This window comes from Hyperoodon ampullatus, assembly GCF_949752795.1.
Source record: "Hyperoodon ampullatus genome assembly, chromosome: 14".
NCBI classification, from domain to species: Eukaryota; Metazoa; Chordata; class Mammalia; order Artiodactyla; family Ziphiidae; genus Hyperoodon; species Hyperoodon ampullatus.
The window spans coordinates 34325284-34350643 of record NC_136927.1 but is presented as its reverse complement, the minus strand read 5'-3'; the positions used below and the strand labels follow the sequence as shown (position 1 = coordinate 34350643).

At 43.6% G+C, this 25360-nt stretch overlaps 1 protein-coding gene across 2 annotated transcripts in view; it reads left to right on the top strand.

Annotated features, from left to right (window-relative positions):
- Positions 1-9106: 9106 nt before the first annotated feature.
- MARF1 (meiosis regulator and mRNA stability factor 1) overlaps positions 9107-25360 on the top strand; it is a gene marked incomplete at its 3' end in the record, with an annotated part of 34771 nt that continues 18517 nt past the window's right edge. The window contains exons 1-12 of one of the 2 annotated variants that reach the window (XM_079720255.1): positions 9107-9264; positions 11400-12083; positions 12831-13005; positions 14072-14298; positions 15366-15483; positions 16031-16203; positions 17933-18358; positions 18549-18706; positions 18795-18953; positions 20488-20677; positions 21391-21569; positions 23042-23122. In XM_079720255.1, the coding sequence (XP_079576381.1) occupies positions 9121-9264; positions 11400-12083; positions 12831-13005; positions 14072-14298; positions 15366-15483; positions 16031-16203; positions 17933-18358; positions 18549-18706; positions 18795-18953; positions 20488-20677; positions 21391-21569; positions 23042-23122 (2714 nt within the window). In that variant the 5' untranslated portion in view covers positions 9107-9120. Of the gene's footprint in view, positions 9265-11399; positions 12084-12830; positions 13006-14071; positions 14299-15365; positions 15484-16030; positions 16204-17932; positions 18359-18548; positions 18707-18794; positions 18954-20484; positions 20678-21390; positions 21570-23041; positions 23123-25360 lie in introns of both variants that reach the window. The other variant, XM_079720254.1, reaches the window with a different exon arrangement.

Genomic DNA, 25360 nt, shown 5'->3' with positions numbered 1-25360 from the left:
AATGGGATGAAATATACCAATCAGAGGCCTCTGACACTTTAGGAGCACAGATCATCTACATTTTTAAGTTTCAAAAATGGTTAAATACCAACGCTGGGGTCAGATAACAAGTGGCTCTGGGAGTCGCTAGGATCCAATTACTCTTCAAAGTACCTTACCCATGTCCTAAAATGCCATCCTATCCTAGAATACATGAACAAAACTCGCATAGAAAATGAGAAATTTCTGTCCGGCGCATGCTGCAAAGGTCGTTTGTTTAGAAAGGAAGTTAAAAGGGGCCTAAAGGTAGAGAGGGGCACAACCTGATAAAACCCTGGACAAAGAAATCCGGGAAGGTCGAGCCCTCAGGAGACAGTGAACTTGAGATGACTGGAGAAGATAATGTAGCTTCCCCAAAAAGCAGTATCAAGGTGATGGCGGGGTTTCCTATGACCTCAGAGAGGCAGGTGAGCCCAGTCACCGCATTCAAGCTGTAAAATAAGCGTTTTCATCCTTTATCCAATCCTTCCCCAAAGTGCTGTCAGGGGAAATCTGAACCGTCCTGCAACAGAGATCTGAGGAAAGCGGAGGGAGGAAGACCGTTCCAAACACGTTCCCAAAGGGAGGGAAGTGCCAAGGAGGAGGGAGGTTTTTGGAAAGAGGCCTGCACCCAGGGTGGAGGCGGGTGGGGACGTGGGCGGGAGGGGGGCTACGAGGAATGAGGGGCGGTGGGGGCAGCAGAAAGCGATGGCGAGGACTGAGGGGCAGAAAACTGAGCGAGAAGGGAGACCAGGGGAGTCGGGGTGGGAAGGAACACGAGGGCAGAGCCGCCAGGCTGCGGGGACCCGGGACGAGAAGAGCTGAAGGACCGAGGAAGTCTAGGACGGAGGGGGAGGGCAGCGGGGTCGGAAAGAGGCGAGCGCAGAAAGAGAAAGAAAGCTGGCAAGGGTGAGGAACCAGGCGCGAGGGACACGAGGGTGTGAAGGCACAAAGTTAAGAAGGGAGGTTCCAGGGAAACGCGGGTCGAGCCCAGCACCCGGGAAGCGACGCGCAAGTGAGGGGCGCGCCAGGGCCCCTACACGGCGGCAGCCCAGGGTCCCGAGAGCGTGGCGGGCGCCGGGGAGGGCAGAAGAGTTTCCCGGCGGCCGAGGCGGTGGCGGTGGCGCTGGCAGTCCCCAGGAAGCCCCCGCTCCGCACTTACCTGGCTCCGGCTCTGAGGAACCGCGGCGGCGGCGGCGGCTGAGGCAGCGGCTGGGGGCGGTGCGCCCCGGGCCTCCAGCCCCCGCCCCCGCGCCCGCGGCCGGCGCCGCCCATTGGCTGCCGCGCCACGGGACCGCGTGTGCCTCGGCCAATCAGCGCCGAGCAGCGCCTTTTGGAAAGTTTTTTCCCAGGGTCCGGGCGCGGCGCGGCCACGCGGCGGCCTTAGGCGGGCTGGCGGGAGGGGCCCTGGCAGGCTCCCGCTGCTGGGCAGGGTTCTGGCCTGTCTTGGAGGCTGCAGCGTGCTCCCTGGACACCGGGGGAACGGGCTGGGATTTGTGGGCCACGCACTTCAAGAAAATATGACTCCCTCCCCTTGACACCGGTTGCATTTTCCTGTTCTTGGCTTTTCCCCAAAGCAGATAGAAGGACAAAGATCTAGGTCCAATTAGGATAAGCAATGCCCCAGGTCCTCCCTACAACTTTAAAACCAATGTAAAATTTTCTTTTTTTTTTAAAGACCTATTGATGTGGACCATTTTTAACATCTTTATTGAATTTGTTATAATATTGCTTCTATGTTATGTTCGGTTTTTTGGCTGGGAGGCATGTGGGAATCTTAGCTCCCCCACCAGGGATGGAACCCCAGCGCGGAACCCACACGCCCCCTGCATTGGAAGGCAAAGTCTTAACCACTGGACTGCCAGGGAAGTCCCACAACCAATATAACATTTTTGACATCATTATCTTCTTCTTCAAAGACAGCAAAACTCCTTTACAGGAGTTTGTTTTCGAGCCTGGCTTTGAATCCTTGCTCTGTCCCTTAGTAGCTGTGTGATCTTGGGCAAGTTATTCTAACTCTCTGTGACTTACTTTCCTCATCTATAAAATGGGGTTATGCAGAGACGAAATGAGTCAACTTGGCATTTGTGAAACGTTTAGGACAGTGCCTAAGCACATAGTTAATTACAATCTATGTAGTGATCATGATTTTTCAGTTGGTTATCTAGGTCAGGCATAATGCTAACTTTTTGATGTTCACCAACGAATATTTATTGAGCACTCACTTATATCAAAATAAATGTCAGACAAAGGGCTTATAGTACTAAGAAAGGACACTAAATCAGCAAACAGAGACAGTGAAATAATGTCAGATGCTAATAAGTGCTATGAATAAAGCAAGGTCATGTGATAGAAAGGGGCTGGGAAGGGGTCCCTGCAGATGGAATGTCAGGAAAAAACCACTCTACCAGGTGACAATGGAGCTGAGACCCAGATGATGAGAACCACAGGAAAGCACTTTTATGGTCCTCATTTTAAAGCTGAGAAAAGGGTGCAGGAAGTTAAATGCATTGCCCAAGGTTTCACAATTAATAAACAAATCAGACTTCAAAGCTGGGTCTGTTTGACTCCTACACTGGTGCTCTTCAGCACAATGCTACAGGCAGAGATCTTAGCTGCTTTGAGGCCTCCAACCACAGTCATAGAATCCCTCCTGCATCCCTGCCATGGTTAAGAATGACCTTTAATTCTACTTCGACTCCTTGCTACTTCCTGAAAGAAGCTCAGAGATGCAAAAGGGAACTACCACTTACATCAACGGGGTTAAGGAAAGTATCAAAGTGTCTTTTAGGAAACTTCCATCCTGGCCCCAAATGCTAATAAATCATTTGCACCCCCTTGACACTTTCCAGAGCCTCACCATTCTGTGAGGTTTCTGGGCAAAGAATAATCACCCCAGTTAAAAGACAAACTGAACCACAAGTTGAGCTATCAGTACTGACTACATGACATTAAGTCATTTAAACCAGTTGATTTTCAACTTCCTTCATTTTTCCATTAAAAATAAAAGGGAGAAGATATTGAAATGATTATCATTAAACTCCTCTTCAGGAATAGGTGTTTAGGTAAATGCGTTTGTTATTGGATAAAACCTTAAAAAAAATGAAAGGGAAATTTTGGTATACTTTAAAACTTTTTTCTCTCTATTCAATTTGTTTTCCTTGTAGCTTTCAGATATTAATGAGCAGAAAGCTGGGTTTCTCTTGCTTAAATCCTTCCATCATAATTTATTATTTCAAAACACTAAACTTTTCATTAGCCTTCCATTTAGTATGATTGATAACGTTTTTATTTACTGCATTTACCTATTGACACCAGGCACAGCTCTGGACTTGAAAGAATGCCAAGCAATGTCAAACAAAATGTGTCTGATCTTTATTTTATGGCTACAACCTTTTTTAAAAAGCAATTTTAAAATCCACAATTATTTTGTTTCCTTTTTATTTATTTATTTATTTTTTGTGGTACGTGGGCCTCTCACTGTTGTGGCCTCTTCCGTTGCGGAGAACAGGCTCCGGACGCACAGGCTCAGCAGCCATGGCTCACGGGCCCAGCCGCTCCACGGCATGTGGGATCCTCCCGGACCGGGGCACGAACCCGTGTCCCCTGCATCGGCAGGCGGACTCTCAACCACTGCGCCACCAGGGAAGCCCTCCTTTTTATATTTTTAGTTAGTACTGTCTGTGTTCAGAGATACTCAACTAGAATGAAAAGGAGAGAAAAAAAGTCTCTAAAGAGAAGCATATTTTTTGGTACTGTGAAAAAAACAAAACGCTAGAAACAGGGTTGTTTTTCATCTGTTCTAATTCCCACTTGGAGAATACTACCCACACACAGACACAATGAAGATTTACTCAGCAGTAATAAATACCTAACCAGGCAGATGATGTGTGGACTTGTCATCTGCCTTCTGGAAATGGAATACAAGCACAAAGGGTTCTTCAGCTACGTGTTTGATCTTGCCCTCCATAATACCTGTCTACAAGGACGTCTACAGGGATGTATTTGCTTCCCCTGAAATCTCCCCCACTTAATGTGGATTGCCTAATGAAGTTGCCTCAGTACAGACTTCAGGGGGAAAAAAGTTCTCTTTTGGCAATTTTTACTTGCTGATCCTTATGCAAAGTTAACCTGTTTCTTAGCAAACTTCAGAAATAATCTTTTACGTAGCAGTCGGCTATTGCATCGTAAACTATGTCTAGATTTAAAATATACATGCTTTGTTTTTCTCCCAATTTGCAACAGGAAATAGTGAGCAGCTGGTAGTTTCAGAAATGTCCGTTGTGCCTACTTAAAAACAATTTTTTAAAAATTTCAAATATAAGTAAAGAATCTGAAGCAAAAAAACCCAAAACAAAAACTCCCCAAAAACAAAAAACCCCAAACATGGCAAATCTAGCCACCAAACACACAAGCAGTGATTGGCTTCACATGGCTTTTGCAACTATAAAGTCTCCTTTTTGCTCGCCTAAGCGGGCACCGGAAAAGTTGTATTCATTTGCAACGAGCTTTGGACGAGGACTTTTAAAAATCACGTTTTCTTACTGTAGTCACGAGGACCTCTTAATTGTTGGTGACAAAATCCAGCCTAGTCTTGGCACAGGCTTTCTTTTTGCCAGCTGGATCACAACTTCTCGAGGCGCCCTGCCGGCCCGAGAGACCTCGCGGGCAGCCCAGTTGGCAGTTATTTTTTTCTCCACTCGCCGCTAGGTTGCACTAGATGCAGGATGCTGTAGCAAATATGCGTCATTTAATTAAAAAAAAAAAAAGTAGGGTCATCACGTGACAAGAGTAAAAGAGGAAAAAAAGCCAAAACGATCAGGTTTTTCATCAAAACCCCTTTTAAATCGCCTTCCCTCAAAAGCCCGAAAGAGCTGAACGGTGACAAATCCCGGCTGGCAGATTTTTTCCCCGGGTTCCACCTCACAAGCACCCTAATTCTCCGCTTCCAGGTTCCTTCCCACGCCACAACGATAAGCCAGCGGCAAGGCTTTCTTAAACTGGGGGTTTTCGCCAAAAAAGCCGGGATCGCCCCCCAGGAAGGTCCCTATTTAGGGGTTTATCGGGAGGGGACTGAGCCTGACGAGGCTGCAGGGCCGCGAGGCCCCGCCCCCCCCGGGGTTCCCAGCGCGCCCCGCGCGGGGAGGACGCGAAGGTGGGGGAGGGGCTGAGGAAGGGGCGGAGGCAGGGAGGAGAGAAGGGCGTCGGTTTTGCGACAGGGGCGGTGCGGTGCGGAAGCGGAAGTGGAGGGTGCGCTTGGCGGCGGCGGCGGGAGCTGCGGAGTCGGGAATCAAAACAAAGGGCCTGGGGGGGTGGGGGGAAGGCTGTGGGGCCGGGATGTGAACGGAGGTGGAGCCGGCGGCCGAGGTGAGTTTGCTGGCAGCGCTGGGAACTAGTCCCCGACGCGTCCAGTGCTCTGGGGCCACCAGACTGGAGAGGGGGAGAGCGTCCCCTCCTTTTGCCTGTTGCCGGCGGGGGTGGGGGAGGTTGGCTGGTAGGAGGGGATGGAATGGGACCCACCGGGCAAGCCCCCGCTAAAGGTTCGAGTTGTCTCCCTTTCGAGTCAGTTCACGACTGTCATTGCAGCGCCTCTGCTGCCCTTTGGGGGTGTTTGGCTCCCTGCCCATACTTGTCTCCTTTCTCCCTTTGGGGCCCTCCAGGTGTGGAGAGCAGCCCTTCTTGTTGGAAGTTTAAGAGAGGAAGAGAACGAACGGCTGGTGTTTTTGCAGCCCTCCCGCCCCCAGCGTTGTGCACCCTCCTCGGTCTATCAGCACTCCCTAGGGTGTAGCCTCTGGCTTGACTGAGCGTTGAGTTGTCTTAGGACTTGAACCACTCCCAATAATTGTATTGCGACACTGTGATACACCTTTTAGAGTTTCCCTGGCACCTTTCTGTTATTACCTAGAGCTTTCCAGTTACATCTTTTGCACTTTCTAACATCTCTGAGCATAAACATTCTGTTTTGCATACAGGGAAACTGAAACCTAAATGGGCTTCTGAGGCATTTATTGAACTTTGCATGCATTCAGCAGTTGTTGGTGGGTGCCAGACACTGTGCTAGGTGCAGGAGATACAATAATGAATAAGAAAACATGATCCATATGTACTACCATGGAGTTTATATTTAAGTGGGGGAGACAGATAATAAAAAAGAAAGCAACTAAGATAATTTTAGGAAGAAGAGCTATGAAAAACAACAGAAATACCCAGGAATGGGATGTGGTGATGTGGGGTGTTGAGGACTAGATTGGGTGTTGAGAGAAGGCCACTGCTAAATTTTCTACTTTGTCTCATTTAATACAAACAACAACCTATGAAGGTGCTACTGTTATCATCAGGCCCATTTTACAGATGGGATCTGAGGTTCAGAGAGGTTGCGCATTGTCCAAAGCTGCACAGATAGGAAGCGGCAGAATTGGGGATTGATAGGACAGTCTGATGTCACAGTCTGGGCTCTCAACCACTATCTGAATTGCTTAAAGACTGAGAGATAATGGCGGAAGTGAGACTTCCACTCAAATCAAACAGAACTTGCTTTGACTACCTGAATTACTTCATGTCATTCCCAGGAATATTTAAGAAAATTTCCGGGTGCAGGCCACTAACCAGCTAATACGTTTGTACTTTCTATTGGTCGTGTTGAGCAATACCAAAGGTACCTTGGTGTGGTAGAAAGAGATGGACAAGCCTGGTTCTTTTCCCTTTCTATTGTGTGATCTTGGGCAAGTTACATAATTTCATTTAACTTCTGTTTCTCCTCTGAAAAAATGTGGCTAATTTCTCTCTTGTCTTTCTCACAGATTTACTGTGGGAGAAAAGATGACATAAATGGATCGCATTGTCTGGTTGCTTCCTTCATTGTATCCCTTGTGCCAAGCACAGGCTTGCTACATAGTAGATACTAAGTAAATATTTGCTGAATGAGGAAATAAATAATGTTAAACAAAAAAGCTTTGTAAACTATTTTACTTGACATCTTAGCTCACTTTCAGGATTGGCCTTGAAGGGGCTTGAGAGAGCATGTTGAAGTTGTGTATGTCGTGAACATCACAAATTCTTAGGCTCTAGAGAGAAGATAGGGTATATGAGGTCTGTATTTAATAGGAAGAACAAGTACCATAATTTACTATCATTGTGGCAGTTAACTCCATCTCTGTCTCCAGATTAGCTCCAGTTTTTGTAGGTAAATAGCTGCTTTATTCATTCCCTCATTCAACAAATATTTCCTTAGTATATCCTATGTAGGAGCCCCGTGCTTGGCACAAGCCATACAGCGGTGAAGACAAACAGATGGTGGTGTCTTTTAACTGATTTTTTTCCCCCATAGTAATGCTTTGAGGTGGGCAGGGGAGAAATTAGGCACACTTGACAGAGGAAGAAACTGAAACTTAATAAAGTTTTGTAGCTTCTACATAAGGGCCAAATAGTAAATATTTTTGGCTCTGTAGGTATATGACCTACAGTCTCTGTTGCAAATAATTAACTCTGCAATTGTAGTGCAAACATAGCCATAGGACTTCAGTAAGCTTGGCTGTGTCTCAAATACAACTAGTCATAGACACTGAAATCTGAATTTCATGTAGCTTTGTCACAAAATATTGTTTTGATTTCTCCCAAGAATTAAAAAATGTGAAACACATTCTTAGTTCGCAGGCCATTTAAATACAAGCAGTGGGCCGGTTTTGGCTATAGTTTTAGGCAGTAGTTGCCTACCCCTGCTTTTTGTGATTGGTTTTCCTGTATCTTAGACATAGTGCTTATATAGTCATCTCTCCCCTCACTCGACTATGTAGACGTTAAAATCTCTTGAAAAGAGCATCTTATCAAAGAGATAGCTAAAAGAAATTCTTCTCTATATGCCCAGAAATTTCTGAAAGATAAATTAATAACTTAAAATGGCCATTGTCGGTAAGAGTAGGAGGTGGTTGGGGCATGGTGGCGAGGGCTTGGAAATGAGGCTCCCTTGTCCTTACCACTGGCAGGCCGCCTCTGTGCCCAATGGCTACTACTGATTGGATCTGCTTTTATCATATCATTTAAGACTTGTAGAGTGTTGTTGCTCTGGAGTAGATAAGAGCACATCTGGGACTTGAGATTTCTCTGTTAGATTTTTGGTGGTATAGAAGATTCCACTTTCATAATAAGTAAACTAAGAAGTTGGTTCGACTTGTTCTGTAGCCGAATCAAATTCAAAGTCCACAGAGGTCACTTAATTTGGACCTTCAATACTCATATCAAAGACACAGTGGGATAGGTTGCTCTGAAATCAATTTCACGATCTTACATAATTGGGAATGAGGACATGTGGTTGTTCTTTTACTCACATCATATGCTGTCTTCTGTTAACTTTTTGAATCTCCCAAGTAGAGTGTTTAGGGAGGGATAGTCAAGAAGAATTAAGAAATATTATATAGAAAACGTCTGCTGTGGGCTGGAGGAGCTTGGCTCCAGCCAAGTGAAGAGGAGAGGTTTCTCTCCAGGTTATGCAGGTGTCCAAGATGTGGCGACTTCTCTCAAGCATGGCTGAAAAGAAATAGGGCTCGTCCAGAGTTCATTTTTGTTTGAAGACCTATGAAACGTAAGGAACGGAAGATGATAGACTTTTTAAAAAATCAGGTTGATGTAGTTAGGGTTCAAGCATAAATAGTCAACCAAGTTTACCAATTTTAGTAAGCTGTAATATGCTTTGATAGTCATTCTACTTGTGTTCCTTAAGATCTGACTTGCTGGGAGCCATTGCACCATAATTATTATTTTTTTAACTTGGAAGACATTTACATTTATTTTTACTTTCTCACATCATTAATCCTGGATATGAGTGGCTAAATCTTATATCTCCATCAGGAAAACATAGCACCACTGAGTGGCTCTTACATCCTATGAAAAACTGAGTCTTTGGTCACAGCATTAAGAGTTCCTGGATTTGGTCCCATCAGCCCTCTTTGCAATGACCTATACACCATAAATATAGTTGTAGTCTCAGATTTCAGTAATAAAATTTGTACTTATGCAAATAAATAATATTGAAATCTCATTCTTAACAGGGTGGAAGAATGAAAGAAAAGAAAGATGAAAGAATGTTGAACCACTTTGTATGGCTCTATGATGGAAGGAAACGGAACTGAGAACTCCTGCAGTAGAACACTTGGATGGCTTCAACAAGATAATGATGCTAAGCCATGGCTTTGGAAATTCTCTAATTGCTTTTCTCGTCCTGAGCAAACGTTGCCACTTAGTCCCCAAACGGTAACTATGTGCAAGACTAAGGACATAGCAAATGCTTAATGCAAATAGATGAGAGATCCCTTTGGTCTGGGGCAGTCTCTCTCCCTGGAGTCTGTGCTAAGTTTTCTCTTGCATCCTGCTTATATTACTCCTTGTAGCACATTCTTGTAATTCCTGACTCAGTGAGGGCACAATTTTTTAACTCCTATACTTCCACACTAAGCAACAATAGATGCTTTAAATATGTGATGTTAAAATTTTGGAAAGATTTGTTTCTCATTAAAATCACAGATTCCAAAGACAAAATCCACCTTGTAGAGTAAGACCGGAGGAAAGTACAAACTAGATTTTGTTTTGCGGTAGCCTTCTGAGTTCTGTGTCTTAAAATCAAGGAAAGATTGATAGGATTTGTTGATGGTCTTTTTCTGTTCAAGACTTCTCTTGAATATTTAAATATGTCTAGAACTTTTTCTTTTGTTTTTTCATAGTGATTTTGACGTTTTCTGATTTTATTTCCTTCATCGTTATCACTTTTTTTTTTTTGCTATTGTACTTGGGATTTAAATGAGACTTTACTATGAATTTACATAAGGGTATTGATAATGACTTTAAAAAAAAATCTATTCCCTATCTTCTCCAGCTTTTCATTATATAGTTACCTTTGTTGCATGGCATCAGTAATTGGAGTTATTTCAGAAGTATTTTACCTCAGGGACAGTTTGCACTGAGGGCTGGCAGCTCAAGCAGGGTCCTGGGGTGGCAGATCTAGCCCTAACAGAGTCACGGGGCACGGAATTGCACTGTCACCTTTACAGATCCAGAATCTCGATTTTGTCAATGGTACCCAGAATTGAGTACATTCAGGAAGACCAACTCACAATAACCCTGCCCATAAGAGCCAGATCTATATAAATCATAATGCCAGTGAGTTAATTTCCAGCCTGAATTGTAATTACCAAGAGGGCAGGACACACTGCTTGTTGGCTGGTGAGACCATTGCTAGTACCTCCCTTTTAGGAAAAGTAACTGAAAATCCAAATTTCTCCCGTATTAGTATACCCTCCAATAGCAGAAGGAGTGAAATCATAGCAGTCAGATGGACCTTTCTATGCTCTAAGGGATGAGCATGTCTCAATCACTATATCAGGGCATCCCCTTCATCTTAATAGTGCCTGCACTCAGCCAATAAAGGTTGTTGATTGGTTGGATCCCCTTTTAGTGGCCAGGTACTCTGCTGAGCGCTTTATGTTTACTATTTCATTTTATCCTTCTGACAAATGTAGTAGGTACATTCTGTTGTTCCCAGTTGAAGGATGGTAAAATTGAAGCATAAAGAGGTTAGGTTAAGTCACTTACCCAAGGTCATAAAACTATTTAGTATCACATTCAAACCCAGGTCTCTGACACCAATGCAATGCTATAACCTTTATAAGCATACCAGCCTCATGTGTCTATGTTACAGGCATATGACAAACTATTTCTCTTTTATCTTTTTCCCAGATAGTTTTCTAATTACTCTAATTCTTTCTACTGGTTACAAAATAATTGTTGGCATTATGGCTTTAGGTCATGATACCCCAGGGTTTGCTAAATGTCATCAGCAACACGTTTAAGACCTATTCATGGATGGGCCACTTGGGCAGATGGCTGATCTCATCCATAGTGCTTGATACCTTCTCCCCTGGAGGACCTTACTAAAACCACCTAGCTCTGACTGCACAGACTATGAAGTATTTTCCTCAAGGCGCTTTGCTTGTAAGCCGTCTTTAGTGGATACTGTTATGACTATGTTGTTTTTCATACCACCTTTTTTGTCTTCAGAAGACACCGAGAGGCAAGGGGAAGTTATCAAAGGGAAGACACTGAGACATGGATGGTTAATCAGGCTTGTTGAATATGTAAACAGACCCCCTCCCCAAGTCTCTTAAAATTCAGGAAGGACACAGTCATAATTTTAGTTGTCTGTTTCAGTGTTCACCTCCTGCTGAAGAATGCTCCTGGTTTTAGCTGCCATTCCGTTTTTGTGGTTGTGATTTATGACGGAGTGATGTAGATAGGTTTGAACACTGTTTCCATTTTTTAATGCAATCAGATGTGAGTAACCCCAAGTCACTAGCCTCATAAAATTAATTTGTGTTCTGGTTTTCTTTTCTCAGAAAGATTACATGGAGAACAAGAAAGTTGCTGTGGAATTAAAGGATGTACCATCTCCCCTTCATGCTGGCTCTAAACTTTTTCCAGCAGTCCCACTTCCAGATATCCATTCTCTTCAGCAACCTAAAATACAGCTTTCAACTGTCCCCAAAGTAAGCTGCTGTGCCCATTGCCCTAATGACCCCTCCACTTCGCCAATGCGTTTTGGTGGTGGCGGTGGCGGAGGGACTGGTAGCTTGATTCCCCCGGGTGCACTGTTAGACTCGCAAAGCACCAGGACAGTCACGTGTCAGGTGGGGTCAGGGTTTGCTTTCCAGTCTGCATCTTCACTCCAGAGTGCCTCAGCTAGGAACAGTTTGGCCAGCGTTGCAAGTGACTTTCCCAGCATGTGTCTAGAAAGTAATCTCTCTCCCTGCAAACACCTGCCCTGTTGTGGAAAGCTCCATTTCCAGTCATGTCATGGTAATGTGCACAAGCTGCATCAGTTTCCAGCTCTCCAGGGCTGCACCTCCTCCGCTGGCTATTTCCCCTGTTCTGATTTCACAAGTGGGGCTCCTGGGCACTTGGAAGAGCACATTTCACAGTCGGAGCTAACGCCTCACTTATGCACCAACTCTTTGCACCTAAATGTGGTACCTCCGGTTTGTTTAAAGGGCTCCCTTTACTGCGAAGACTGCCTCAACAAGGTTTGTATCTTTTTATTTGTTATGTTGGGTGCAGCTAAGGTTTGAGGAATGACTTTTTAAAAATAATGATATATCTTGAAAAAAATCTTTCTTGTGAGTGGGGTCAAAGACTCTTTCGTGATGTGGCTTTCTCCCCATCTGCATAACTCCTTCTGGTCCTGAAAGAAAGCAAAGGGTAAAATGGGAGGGACCATTCAAAAAAGTACAGAGTAATTATTTAGTTTATGCTCTTAGAGTCTCCTGTAATAAATCTATTTCTTACATGTGAACCTAGCTTGGCAAAGCCTCGTGTTCTGTCTTTAAAGGCTAGAGCACAATTGTGATTTCTTATAGCTAACACTCACCTGGTACATGGACCCGTTCTTGTAAAACTGCATGTTGTCCCTTTGTAATAATTTGGGGAACTTGAAACTTGGCCTCAGTCGCACCCAGTGTTCAAGTAAAGACGTTACTTCCTTTTATGTAAAGTGTGTCTGAGGGTCTCCACCGTAGCAGACACATGGCCCAGAATGTAAAGGTCTGATCATGTGAATATCTTTCCTGATCATTTCAAGTCACTTTGGAAGTGAGTTTATGCATTGGTAGCTGATAGTTTTGGGAAAGGTGATTTAAAAATATGTTTTATCAGAGGTTAGCAGGTAGAAAGGAGAAACACTTAGAATGTGTTTTCAGTTGTTATGTGTAACTCTAGGTTCTGAAATAATGTATCTGAAACCTCCTCCTCTTTTTAAAAAAATTTTAAAACAGCCGGCAAGAAATAGTATAATTGATGCTGCTAAAGTCTGGCCAAATATACCACCTCCAAATACTCAAACTGCACCTGTTACTATTCCTCTGTGTAATGGCTGTGGAACCAAAGGAACAGGGAAGGAGACCACGTTGTTATTGGCGACCAGTCTAGGCAAAGCTGCTTCGAAATTTGGTAAATGACAGTATGGTGTAAAATGTGCATATTAGTTTTCAATACCTGATACTAACACTGCATTTAATCGCCTTTAAAAAGATTCCTTGTGGTTCTAAAGCTACTGTGTATGAGTCTCCATTTCCATCTCTTGGTAAAAATCTTTTTATCCTTATAGACCAATAGGTCAGTTGCCATTAATGTTGGGCTGATGCTATTTGAGACCAGAAGCTGTGTATAGAAAAACGAGGAGTATATTAGGAGAAAGAAGTGCTGGAAGGGACTTGGTGTCAACTTAGGTTCATAATCACACTTGTTGGTTGTATGCTCCCTAGATGTACTTCGTATTTAGAAAGATTTAGCAATGGCTGATGAAAAACAGTATTTGAAAACCTAAGATCATTTCCCCAAAAAGTAATTGATATATTTTATCTCTAAACATTTTTTAAAAACTTGAATCAGATATTAATGCAGTGTTAAAAATCATTTAAAATCAAGGACAAGGGAATTCTTGGCGGTCCAGTGGTTACGACTCCGAGCTTCTACTGCAGTGGGAACGGGTTGGATCCCTGGGTAGGGAACTAAGATCCAGCAAGCCCTGCGGCGCAACCAGAAACAAACAAACAAATGTGCTTTAAAAATAAATAAAATAAAATAAAGGAGGATAACAACTTCACCGTTCGTCTCCTCTTCATTGTTCTCCCACACTGAGTTGGTAGACAAGTGTGGGTGGAGCATGAAGGTCAGGTCTCAGAGCTGCAGCGTCCATTCACCTATGTGTTAGCGTTCAGAGGAGCATAACTGGTCAGTGTGAGAACGCCTCATGCTTTGTGATGGATTTATCGTGGGCTTAAAGTGACTTGATCTCTAGATTTGTTCTCAGGAGTAATCACTTAGAGATACTATGGCAACTTGGGGTTGTTTGTCTTATTAGACCAGCCATTGAGGTTGGTATCCTTAAATCTAACATCAGTCAGTAATTTCATTTTCCTGCCCCTAAGAATGAGAGGTAGCTACCTGTTATTTTTATTTGAATGTCTTACCTCTTCTTTACCATGTGTAATTGAAAATGTTAACATTTCTTAAGGGTCACCAGAAGTTGCGCTAGCTGGACAGGTGCTAGAAAACTTACCCCCCATTGGAGTTTTTTGGGATATTGAAAATTGCTCAGTCCCCTCTGGCCGCTCAGCTACTGCAGTTGTACAGAGAATTCGTGAGAAGTTTTTTAAAGGCCACAGAGAAGCAGAATTCATTTGTGTGTGTGACATCAGTAAAGAAAACAAAGAAGTTATTCAAGAGCTGAATAATTGCCAGGTAAAAAAAAAAAAGAATTTTAATCTATTTTGGTAGAAGAATAAGCATGTGTGGTTTTTTTTAAGAATTCTAATTGCAAATTTGTTTAATAATATGCATTTGTGCTAAGTTTGTAAATAAAGGAAAATAGCAAAAGATTATTTCTTAATTAGGTACTAGAAATCATTTAATCATGTCTGATCTTTCAACAAGGCTGCTTATATGTGACTAGTGCTTTCCTAGTATAGTGGTTACATGTGTATCATTTCCTTTGATTTTCATAACTGCTTTGTGAACAAGGCTCATAGGATTTATTATTTGGAATTTACAAATGAAAGGGCCCAAGAGGTGAAGCAACTTTTTTAAGATCATATGGCCGTAAGTGGATGAGCTTAGATTTAAATCCAGATTGTCTGACCCCAAAGTCTGTTCTCTTCCGCTGGAACCAGAATCAAGTTCTTTTGACTTTCAGACAAGTAATTCCATTGATATGCCATATTCCTGCCTAAAATTATATAGTTCTGTTCCTTGTAAAAACTAATAAATCCTATTTTGTATTGTATGTAGTTGAGGCACCTCTCAAACCTTTCCTTCCTTTGGAGACTTGAATGTGAGCCTGATAGTTTTAACAGGAATAAACACATTTTAGCTCCCTTAGGGGCAGATGCCTCTCCTCTTCCACCAGCTGATGGTGGAAGCCATAGATGACAAATAGAAATGACATCAAATTCAGCCCCAAATCGTACCTTAATTATATATCATACCTCTGCCACCCACAAAATGGTTGGCAAAAGATACTAGAGAGAGCTAATTTACTTCACATTTCACTTTTATTTTCTGAAAGGGGGATGGATGAAGTGAAAAAGCAGAAGATTAGAGATGAAAGTAGGGATAATAATGGATCCAGTTAATTCATCTGGAGAACTGAAGTTGAAATTATTGAGATTTGACTGTAATTTTTTTCCATTCCTAAGTGGCAGTAATAATAAAAGTTTCCTCAAGAACTGTCTATTAAGAGGCGGGCAGAATGTGTAGTGATTTTCTAACCTCAGCTCTTTCTCATTTGTCCTTATTATAAATTAATGCAGGTAACCGTTGCCCACATCAATGCTACTGCAAAGAACGCTGCTGATGACAAGCTCCGCCAGAGCCTCCGAAGGTTTGCAAATACTCACACTGCTCCTGCCACTGTGGTTCTTGTGTCAAGTAAGTGTAGAAACATCTGCTAATTTCAGCTAAACTCACTGTGTGTGAATTATCATAGAAACCAAAATATGTTAAAGTAAAATATGCCCCCAAAGATGCTGAAATACATAGGACATTTTATGCTTATCTTTGAAAACTGTTTAGAAAAAAAATGGGTCTACGTGGATTTCTGTATTTTTCTCCTTGGAACTTGATTAAGGATTCTTACAGGGCCAAGTTTATTAAAGAAAATGTAATTTTTTTAACCCGTATTGCTAATTTTAAAAATCTAAGATGAAGGTGGGGCTCCTCAGAATATTAACATTTGCTCCTTTTTACTACTGGAAGTAACGTGTCTTGGGGTTCAGTATAAGTATATGTAAAATTGTCTTACCATGTTAATTCTTCTGATATGAACTGCGTTCCTGTTCTAGAAAGGGGTGGGGGTGGCAACTTAGAATACAATCCTGCCACTCCTTCCTTCTCAGTAGATGTCATTAGAGTTACCTCTCTCTGTCAGGTGTTTCTAATGTTTGGGGATGGGGTTGGGCTGTACCTTGTCTTTCAGCTGATGTCAATTTCGCATTGGAACTTAGTGACCTGAGACACAGGCATGGTTTCCACATAATTTTGGTCCATAAAAACCAGGCCTCAGAAGCACTGCTGCATCATGCTAATGAGCTGATCAGATTTGAAGAATTCATTTCCGACCTGCCCCCCAGGTTACCAGTAAAAATGCCAGTAAGTGGGTTTGTGTTCTTTCTGCCATATTCTAGTTGAGATTACAGAGGCTCAGGACAGCCCTTCATAAGGGGTCTCCAAGCCCAGGTGAGGCTCTTCTTTGTAGTAGGCTGGCCAGATTTTGAAACAGGCCTAGAAACTTTCTTCTCTTACAGATATACAGAGAATTGACATGTATGCATTTTGCTTTTATTTTTTTCAAAATGTCATAGGGAACTGACTTTCAGATTTACCTTACTGACAGCCACTTGCCAGTGTCCCCAAAGCTAGCAATGTTTTGTGCCAGGGGGATGGAAGTAATGGAATGAGAGTTATTACTCTTTGCTTCCAGGTTTTAAGGGTAAAGAATATGATGATGATTTGCACATACTGGTGTGGTTGGAGTCAAATAAGCAGAGTGATTGTACAGTTGTGGTACTTAATCGTGAAGCTCCAGCAGGCCTCTGAGCCTGTTTTCTATGGTTGTGGTCCCTGGCATGCATGGGCACAACGAGAATAGTGGTCGCTACACCTGTAGCCTGGGAAGCCACTTGACAGGAGAAAGTGCACGTGTTCCCAGCAGGCCGAGCACTTCTCATAGTCTTGTTTGGGATAAGAATGTTTACTGCAACACTGAGCTTGTGTTTAAGCTGCCTGGAGACTGTATGTGCAACCTTTAAACAGAATAACGGAGAGGAGCTATAGTGTGGATGGTCCAGAAGGCTGGGCAATCCCATTCATGAAATGCAGTTTTAACATATCTTAATAACTTTAGAGTTACAGAAGCACTTTAGGAATGATCTCACCCAACCTCCTCATTTTAGAGAGGAGGAAGTCAGCACTTAGAAAAAGTAAGCAAGCCGCTGGAGGTCCCACAGCGCGATGGCAGCAGAACCGAGACTGCCCCCCCGCCCCCCGTCCCCAGATTCAGGCACTTGCATTGCTGGCCCCACTGCATTCCCTGATACCCAACAAGATCAGAGCCTGGCCGGAGAGTAAACACATGCTAAGGATAATCCGCAGTTGGGGGTACCAGGGTCTGGCCCAAGGAGTAACATACACAGGCCCTACTTCAGGCTTCGGAGCTGCTCTGCGGATTCACTTTTGTTGTTCTTCATTGTGTTTTTTTGTTTTTTGTTTTTTGTTTTGCGGTATGCGGGCCCCTCACTGCTGCGGCCTCTCCCGCTGCGGAGCACAGGCTCCGGACGCGCAGGCCCAGCGGCCACGGCCCACAGGCCCAGCCGCTCCGCGGCATGCGGGATCCTCCCGGACCGGGTACCCCGCATCGGCAGGCGGACTCCCAACCACTGCGCCACCAGGGAAGCCCCTTCATTGTGTTTTTAGTCTTTGGCTATAGCTACATTTCCTCTATTCCGCTTGTGTTTGGCACTCACTTTTTTAATCCGGAAGGCCTTTAAGTCAATTGTAGTATTTTAGGTGAGAGATTGCCCACTGCAGAGATCCTTATTCCTTATGATTTAAAAAAAAAAAAAAAAAAGACCAATTATTCAGTACATTCAATCTTGCCACATATTTTTTTCTCATTCACCAGAGTGATAATTTTAGATACATTTCTCTTTTTCCATGTTTTTCAGTCTAAGTAAGTTTACCCTCTCCCGTGGAAATCTCTGTTATCTCCCCTCCAAGGTCGCTAGCTAAAGTTTGGTGATCACTCATTGTTCTTCTTGTTTGTAATGGAATGTGTGCCCTCGAGTCAACCCACTGTAACACTTTTCCTCTGTATCAACAGTGCCAGACTCTGCTCTATGTTTATAACCTACCAGCAAATAAAGATGGCAAGAGCATCAGCAACAGGCTCAGACGCCTGTCCGATAATTGTGGCGGGAAAGTGCTAAATATCACAGGCTGCAGTGCAATCCTCCGCTTCATAAACCGAGATAGTGCAGAACGGGCTCTGAAGCGAATGGAAAATGAAGATGTCTTTGGTAATAGGATCATCGTGTCATTTACTCCAAAAAGTGGAGAACTCTGTGAAACAAAGAGTTCAAATGCAACTGCTGATAAAGCGAAGTCTCCCAAAAAACTTAAGAATCCAAAATTGTGCCTCATCAAAGATACAAGTGAACCATCTTCCAGTGCCAAAGCCGCACCTGGAAAAGGGTCGCAGGCAAATTCTGGATCTGCCACCAAAAATACCAATGTTAAAAGTTTACAGGTAATTGTGATACCTCTTGCTTTCTGAAGTTTATGGTAGGTTTGCTTTCTTGGTCTCTGTTTTATATGCTCGCTTGCTTTTGGTGTGTCCTTTTCTACATTTTCGAGGATACTCAAAGTCAAGTGTTTTCTGTACAAGGTCTGACACATCTTGGGGGCTTAACTGTTAAACTCCCTTGCTCTGTTTTAAGGAGCTATGCCGCATGGAGTCGAAGACTGGCACTCGAAGCAGTGAGCCCCAGCAAGGCCACCTGAGGCCAGTGGCCCCTCCTCACAGAAATTCAAGTGCTGCAGCGCCCACACCTAAAACGTCGGGGGTGGCAGAATCCGTTTACAAAACCAATCCAAAGTAGGTTCCGTTATTCTCCCTTGTAGCTGCTTGTCATGATGTGAAGGAAAATAAGTGACCTCTTCCCTGCAATGTTTCCCTCCACTAGAAAAGAGAACCTCAGCTCCCGCAGTGTTACCAGTTCTCCTGTAGAGAAAAAAGATAAAGAGGAGACTCTGTTCCAAGTGAGTTACCCGTCTGCTTTTAGCAAGTTGATCGCATCCAGGCAAGTGGGTCCTCTGCTCACGCCTCAGTCTTGGTCTTCTCGGTGAGTGGTTCTTGATCCATGGAGTGGTTGTGTGCAGTAGAAGGGGTTATGAAATAATGTATGTTTAACAGAATTCAAGCAATACACAAGTGCATATTTAAAAGAGAAATCTTCCACCCCTCCTCCACCAGTCCCCTTTTCCACTGGTAACGATAGCTAACATTTGGGGGCAGTGATTCTCGCTGTTTCTCCCTCCTCCACGTGGGAGCCTTGGTAAGCAGAGGTCAGAGAGAGAAGCCTGTCCTGGAGTCCTTGGGCAATGATGGGAGGCACGTTATGTTCTTACCATGTCCTCACAGCTTCATCGTGCTGAGGAAGAGGCCCAAACTGACACGCATTGGTTATTCTTATTCGTGGGGTAATTATAGGAAGCTGTTTGAGGAATGAGGGTCTCTGTAAACCACCTTAACACCGACCTTATTTAAGCTTTCTAAACTCACTCCAAATAATTCTGGAAGCTTGGAAAACAGAAGGAGCTCATGCATCCCATGTGCTCCTTCTAGCATTGTATTTGTTCTGCTGAGTTGGTGAAGACTCACTATAGAACATGACTTTGGACCTGTCAAATGACATGTACAAACTCATGTAAAAGATTTCCTTACGTGGAGAAGGGCCGCAATATATGAGCAAGAATATCTGGCTTGGGATTTCCCTGGTGGTCTGGTGGTTAAAATTCATGCTTCCACTGCAGGGGGCGTGGGTTCAATCCCTGGTCAGGGAACTAAGATCCCACATGCTGTGTGGCACGGCCAAAAAATAAATAAAATGTCTTTATATTTAAAAAATATATTGGGAATTCCCTGGCGGTCCAGTGCTTAGGACTCCATGCTTTCATTGCCGAGGACTCGGGTTTGATCCCTGGTCAGGGAACTAACATCTCACAAGCTACATGGCGCAGCCAAAAAAAAATATATATATATATATATGTATATATATATGCACATAAAGAATATCTGGCTTTTTCACAGCCAGGGGGAGGTAAATGATTTACATTGATATCGCAAGCTAATTTCCTAAGAATAAATGCTCAGTGTCCTAAGAATAAATGCACAAAGTGGAAAATTAATTCATTAGGCCTGCCTGTAATTTCTGCCATTAGCTTTAAATAATCCAATAAAAGAATATTTGATATTGAGTAATTTTTTATTTATTTATTTTTGGCCGTATGCGGGCCTCTCACTGTTGTGGCCTCTCGCATCGCGGAGCACAGGCTCCAGACGCGCAGGCTCAGCGGCCATGGCTCACGGGCCCAGCCGCTCCGCTGCATGTGGGATCTTCCCGGACCAGGGCACACACCCGTATCCCCTGCATCGGCAGGCGGACTCTCAACCACTGCGCCACCAGGGAAGCCCTACAGGTCATATTTTTGACAATGAGTCTAAATCAGTGTGTGTTTAAGATAAAAAAAAAAAATTGAAAATCAAATTGTATTGCGGGAAGCTGTTTTTATATAGCTTCAAACAAAATCTGAATGGCATAAACTGAATAAATACAATAACAGTTTTTAAAAATAGCCTATGTATGTTTTAAGCAGGAGTATGTCTCCAAACCTCTTAAACAGAGCATCCCCGCTCGCTTTCAACGCTGCAAATTCGAGCCTTGGTTCCGACTGCCCAGACCCATTTGCAAATGGTGCTGACATCCAGATCAGCAACCTAGACTACAGATTGTCCCGGAAGGAGCTGCAGCAGCTGATGCAGGAAGCGTTTTCTAGACACGGCAAGGTAACCTTTTCACTCTTGTTCTTGCCTTTGTTTTACCCCTTGCTGGCATTCAAGTTGAGTGCATTTAACTCAGCACACATAACTACAGGCAGGGTGTAAGTGTCACTCAACGAGTTTGAACACGTTCGTTTTTCCTCTGGCCTGCTCGTGGTGATGCTGTGTATTGTTTTTAGGACACAGCCCAAGAGAGCAAGAAGCCTGGCAGAGAAGCACTTGTGGTCATGGGCAGGGATTTAAGTGGCTGTTTGGGAAATAAAACATTGATGGGTTTTAGTTAGCTCTGGCTGCTAAAATATGGAAATAGGGTTCTAAAATGATATTGGCTGTTTTTGTTAATGTCTTACGGTATCTGATTCAGTTTTTAGGTGCAATTTGCTAAAAATGCACTTTTTACTGAAACTTAAGATGGCTATGCCCCAGGTTTTGGCAGGGTCTGGAGAAGACGCAAAAGACTCCTTGCATGTGTTGGCCCCTAAGCCTGCCTTGGAGAGCATTGTGTGCCAGAGCACAGGGCAGGCTAGGCTGGTATCACATCCCTGAAGGTCACCCATCCTAGCTCACTTAGGTTCTGGTCAGCAGAAGTGCACAGTTAGACAGGTTCCCTCACGGCAGCACTGAAGTCCACAAACCAGTTGCCTAGTGATTCACCTTCAGTTTTAAGAGGACAGGGTTCTGGGTAGGTCAGCATTCTGTTTTCCTTTTTACTGCTGCAGGTGAAGAGTGTTGAGCTCAGCCCCCACACAGATTATCAGCTCAAAGCTGTTGTTCAGATGGAAAACTTACAAGAAGCAATCAGTGCGGTGAATAGCCTCCACAGATACAAGATTGGCAGCAAGAAGATCCTGGTCTCACTTGCCACGGGAGCTGCTAATAAATCACTCTCTTTACTGAGGTAAAGAACAAACAAGCCGTTTATTTCAGGAAATAACATTTTGGCCCAGAAACAATTTCAGAAATAATAAAAATAGATATTATCCCATTCCCAACCCTCTTGTGATGATCACATATGCAATAATGCTTTTTCTCCCTTGATAGAGTTAGAAATAAGGTAGAAGTTAGAAGTAAGCTAGCTAGAATAGTTTACCCTTGTTCAAGTCATTAATCAAAGATGAAGTACAGCTTAAACTTGGCAGGCACTTAGGAGTAAAATAATATGCCACATATCCAGAACAGGTTCTAAAAATAGTAGGCCTCTACAATAAAAGTTTATAAGCCTAGAAAGTCTGAAATATTACCTTCCAATCTTAGTAGAAGGTGGATTTGTCTATAATAGGTAGATCTACAAAGCTCTAAGCTCTCAACTTGCAGATATGTCACATAGACACCCAGCCCCATAAGTCTGTATTACGACTAGACTAATCTTAGGAATCTAGTGATGGTTTTATTCATAATAGGCTTTTGACACACAGCACCCTGTAAGTTTAAGGTGTACAGACAGCATAATGATTTGTGCACCAGGAACTAACATACTGTTTATAGGTCAATTATACTTCAAAAAACAAGCAAACAAACTCATAGAAAAAGAGATCAGATTTGTGGTTACTAGAGGTGGGGTATGGGGGAAGGAGGAATTGGATGAAGGCAGTCAAGAGGTACAAACTTTCAGTTACAAGATAACTAAGCACTAGGGGAGTAATGTACAACATGATTAATATAATGAACACTGCTGTGTGTTACATATGAAAGTTGTTAGGAGAGTAAATCCTAAGAGTTTTCATCACAAGGAAAATAATTCTTTTTCTTTTATTTTGTATCTATATGAGATGATGGATGTTCACTTATTGTGATGATCATTTCATAACATACGCAAGTCAAACTTCACCATCATTTTAAGTTATTTTTTAATTTCCTAGAAGAAAGATAATACTCATTAAAGATAATTTAGAAATTTCAGAAACATAAAAGAAGCAGGAGACAAAAAAATCATCCATAATCCTATGGCTTAAAGCCAGTCACTCTTAACCAGTGTATTCAGTTGTGTATCTTCAACTATGGGGATTCCTCGCCCATCTGTCTGATAGAACTGCACTGTGGCAGGAGACAGTCAAGCTCTTGTGCCCTTTGCTCTGAATTAATAAAGTGTCTCAGTGAGTAGTCAGTGTCTTTCTGATACACAGGTGTGCAAAGCCCTATGCTTGAGTCTGATAAAAATCCCAGTATATGTGACTAAATATTCTTTAATTGCCTTGTTCCTGAAGTCCGTTCTGTAAGTTTTTCTGGAAGATCAACTCTGAGATATAAATGGGTATGTTTATTTTGCATACACATTATGTTAATCAATTTTATGAACTCTGTTTTTAAAATACAACTTGGAATGGAGAGGAAGTCGTCTGTTCTCTAATGGACTAAACTTTTTTCTTGCAGTGCAGAAACAATGTCCATTCTTCAGGATGCTCCCGCCTGTTGTCTGCCTCTTTTTAAATTTACAGATATCTATGAAAAAAAGTAAGTGAGGGTTATTTTTTTCATTGATCCAGCCACTACTGATGGGTGACTTCCATGCGTAAAACTGGTAGCAACTCTTAAGGAACTAACAGAGGAAATAAGACCAAGACAGTGGTGTTCAGATTGAAATTCCAGTTTTAACACACATTTGAAGAACGTCTTTCATTTTTAGCAAATTTAGACCTCAGTCCCCAAAGCTGTACTTTCATCTTTTCCACTTGGCTGATGAGTTTTGTTATTCATTGCGTGAACATTTTCGAGCACCTTCTAGACTGTAAGCTCCAGGACAGCAGGCACTGGATCTGACCTAGCACCATGTCTTAAATGCCCAGTGCTCAGTAGATGCTCAGCAAGTACTAGTGGAACGAAAGGCTCTGTGGAGGGTGCAGAGCTGGGAAGACAGCCCTTGTCTTTGGGGCTGTTATGTCTGGAAGGGAAAAGACACTCGCCATATATTGTATAGAACAAAGAAAACTATCATTACAAAGGAGGAGTAGGAAGGAGAAAAGGCCTTGAGGTTACAGAGGGTGGAAGGAACCAGGAGCTTGGCCATTATCCCGTGGATAGTGGGAGCCACTGAAGTGTCGGAGGAAGGAGGGGAGGGGAGAGGTGTGGTGGTGGGAAGATTTCAGGCAGTGGTGGTGTCTGAGCTGGAGTGAATGGGGGAGGGAGGGAGACACGGGAGCGTGTGCACCAGTCCCGGCTCTGAGCAGACGCTGTTGGAACAGAGGGAACTAGACACCACAGAAGTTTCAAATGTCTGTGAAATTGGACTTAGTAACTAGTTTTATGTAGCAGGCAAAGTAAAAAGTAGAGGTCAGTTTGATTCTGAGTTTTTTGCCCTAGGTGACTGGGAGGAAGTTTGTATGGTTAAACTGGAAATAGGGAAGAAATAAAGAAAGCTTGTTTAGGAGTTACAGTGTGTTTTTTTTTTTTAATTCATTTATTTGATTTTGGCTGTGTTGGGTCTTCGTTGCTGTGCGAGGGCTTTCTCTAGTTGCAGTGAGTGGGGGCTACTCTTCATTGCGGTGCTCAGGCTTCTCATTGAGGTGACTTCCCTGGTTGCAGAGCATGGGCTCTAGATGCACAGGCTTCAGTAGTTGTGGCATGTGGGCTCTCGAGCGCAGGCTTAGTAGCTGTGGCGCACAGGCTTAGTAGCTGTGGCGCACGGGCTTAGTTGCTCCACGGCATGTGGGATCTTTCCAGACCAGGGCTTGAACCCGTGTCCCCTGCATTGGCAGGTGCATTCTTAACCACTGTGCCACCAGAGATGTCCAGGAGTTACAATGAGTTTTTGATCTTGGCTTTGGGCATATGAGTTTTAGGGGGCTATTGGAATATCTGGGCAGAGAGTTCAGGTGGTCTTCTGCACATTTGGAGTCCCTCAGGAAAGAAGTCAGCTCTGAAGATACGGCAGTTATTTGCCTAAAGATGATCTTGAAAGACCTGGGAGCAGATGAACTTAGAGGAGAGGGAGGAGAACTAGAGAAAGGGCAGAAATGGGTGGAATGCAAGCAGGGACAGGAAGCTGGTGAGAACCCAGAGGCCAGAGTGTTATCAGCAGGGTGGGGATGGCCTGAGAACATGGTGTGAGGTTTGGGGTGGAGGAGGAGGAGGAGGCGGCCACTGATGACTTGAGAGCCAACTCTGAAGAGTCCTGTGGAGACAATCCTGGAGGGAAGGGGATGGCAGACTGGATGGTGAAACAGCAGAGGCAACTCCTGAGAGACCAGCTGTTTCCATTATAGGGAAGACGCGAGAGCTCCAGACTGAGTGAAGCACAGAGAAGACTGGACATAGGTGGAGTGGGGCAGTGTAGGGGGTGGGGGCCAGGATTGAGACTGGTGTTGGTCATGGGGAGATCTGAGCGTGTAGGCAGGGCACTGGGAAGAGACCATTGGAGCAGCTAACATTTAATGAGCACTTACTCTGTGCTAAGCTGTCTCCATACATGCCACATTTAATTCTCACGTCAACCCTGTGAGGTAGGGATTGTCACCCCATTTTACAGATGGGAAAACTGAGGCCTAGATTGGTTATATAACTTGACTGAGGTCACATAGGTTGAGTCAGGATTTGAACTCAAATCTCTCTGTCTTAAGATCCTGTGCCTTTAAGCTCCAAGTATGAAAGACACAAGTCAGGGTAGTGACTGGGGGGTCCAGTCTAGTGTAGGTCAGGGGGCTGAAGCATAGGGTTAGCTGAAAAGGGGTATAGCTCTTCTGAGGGAGAGAAGCA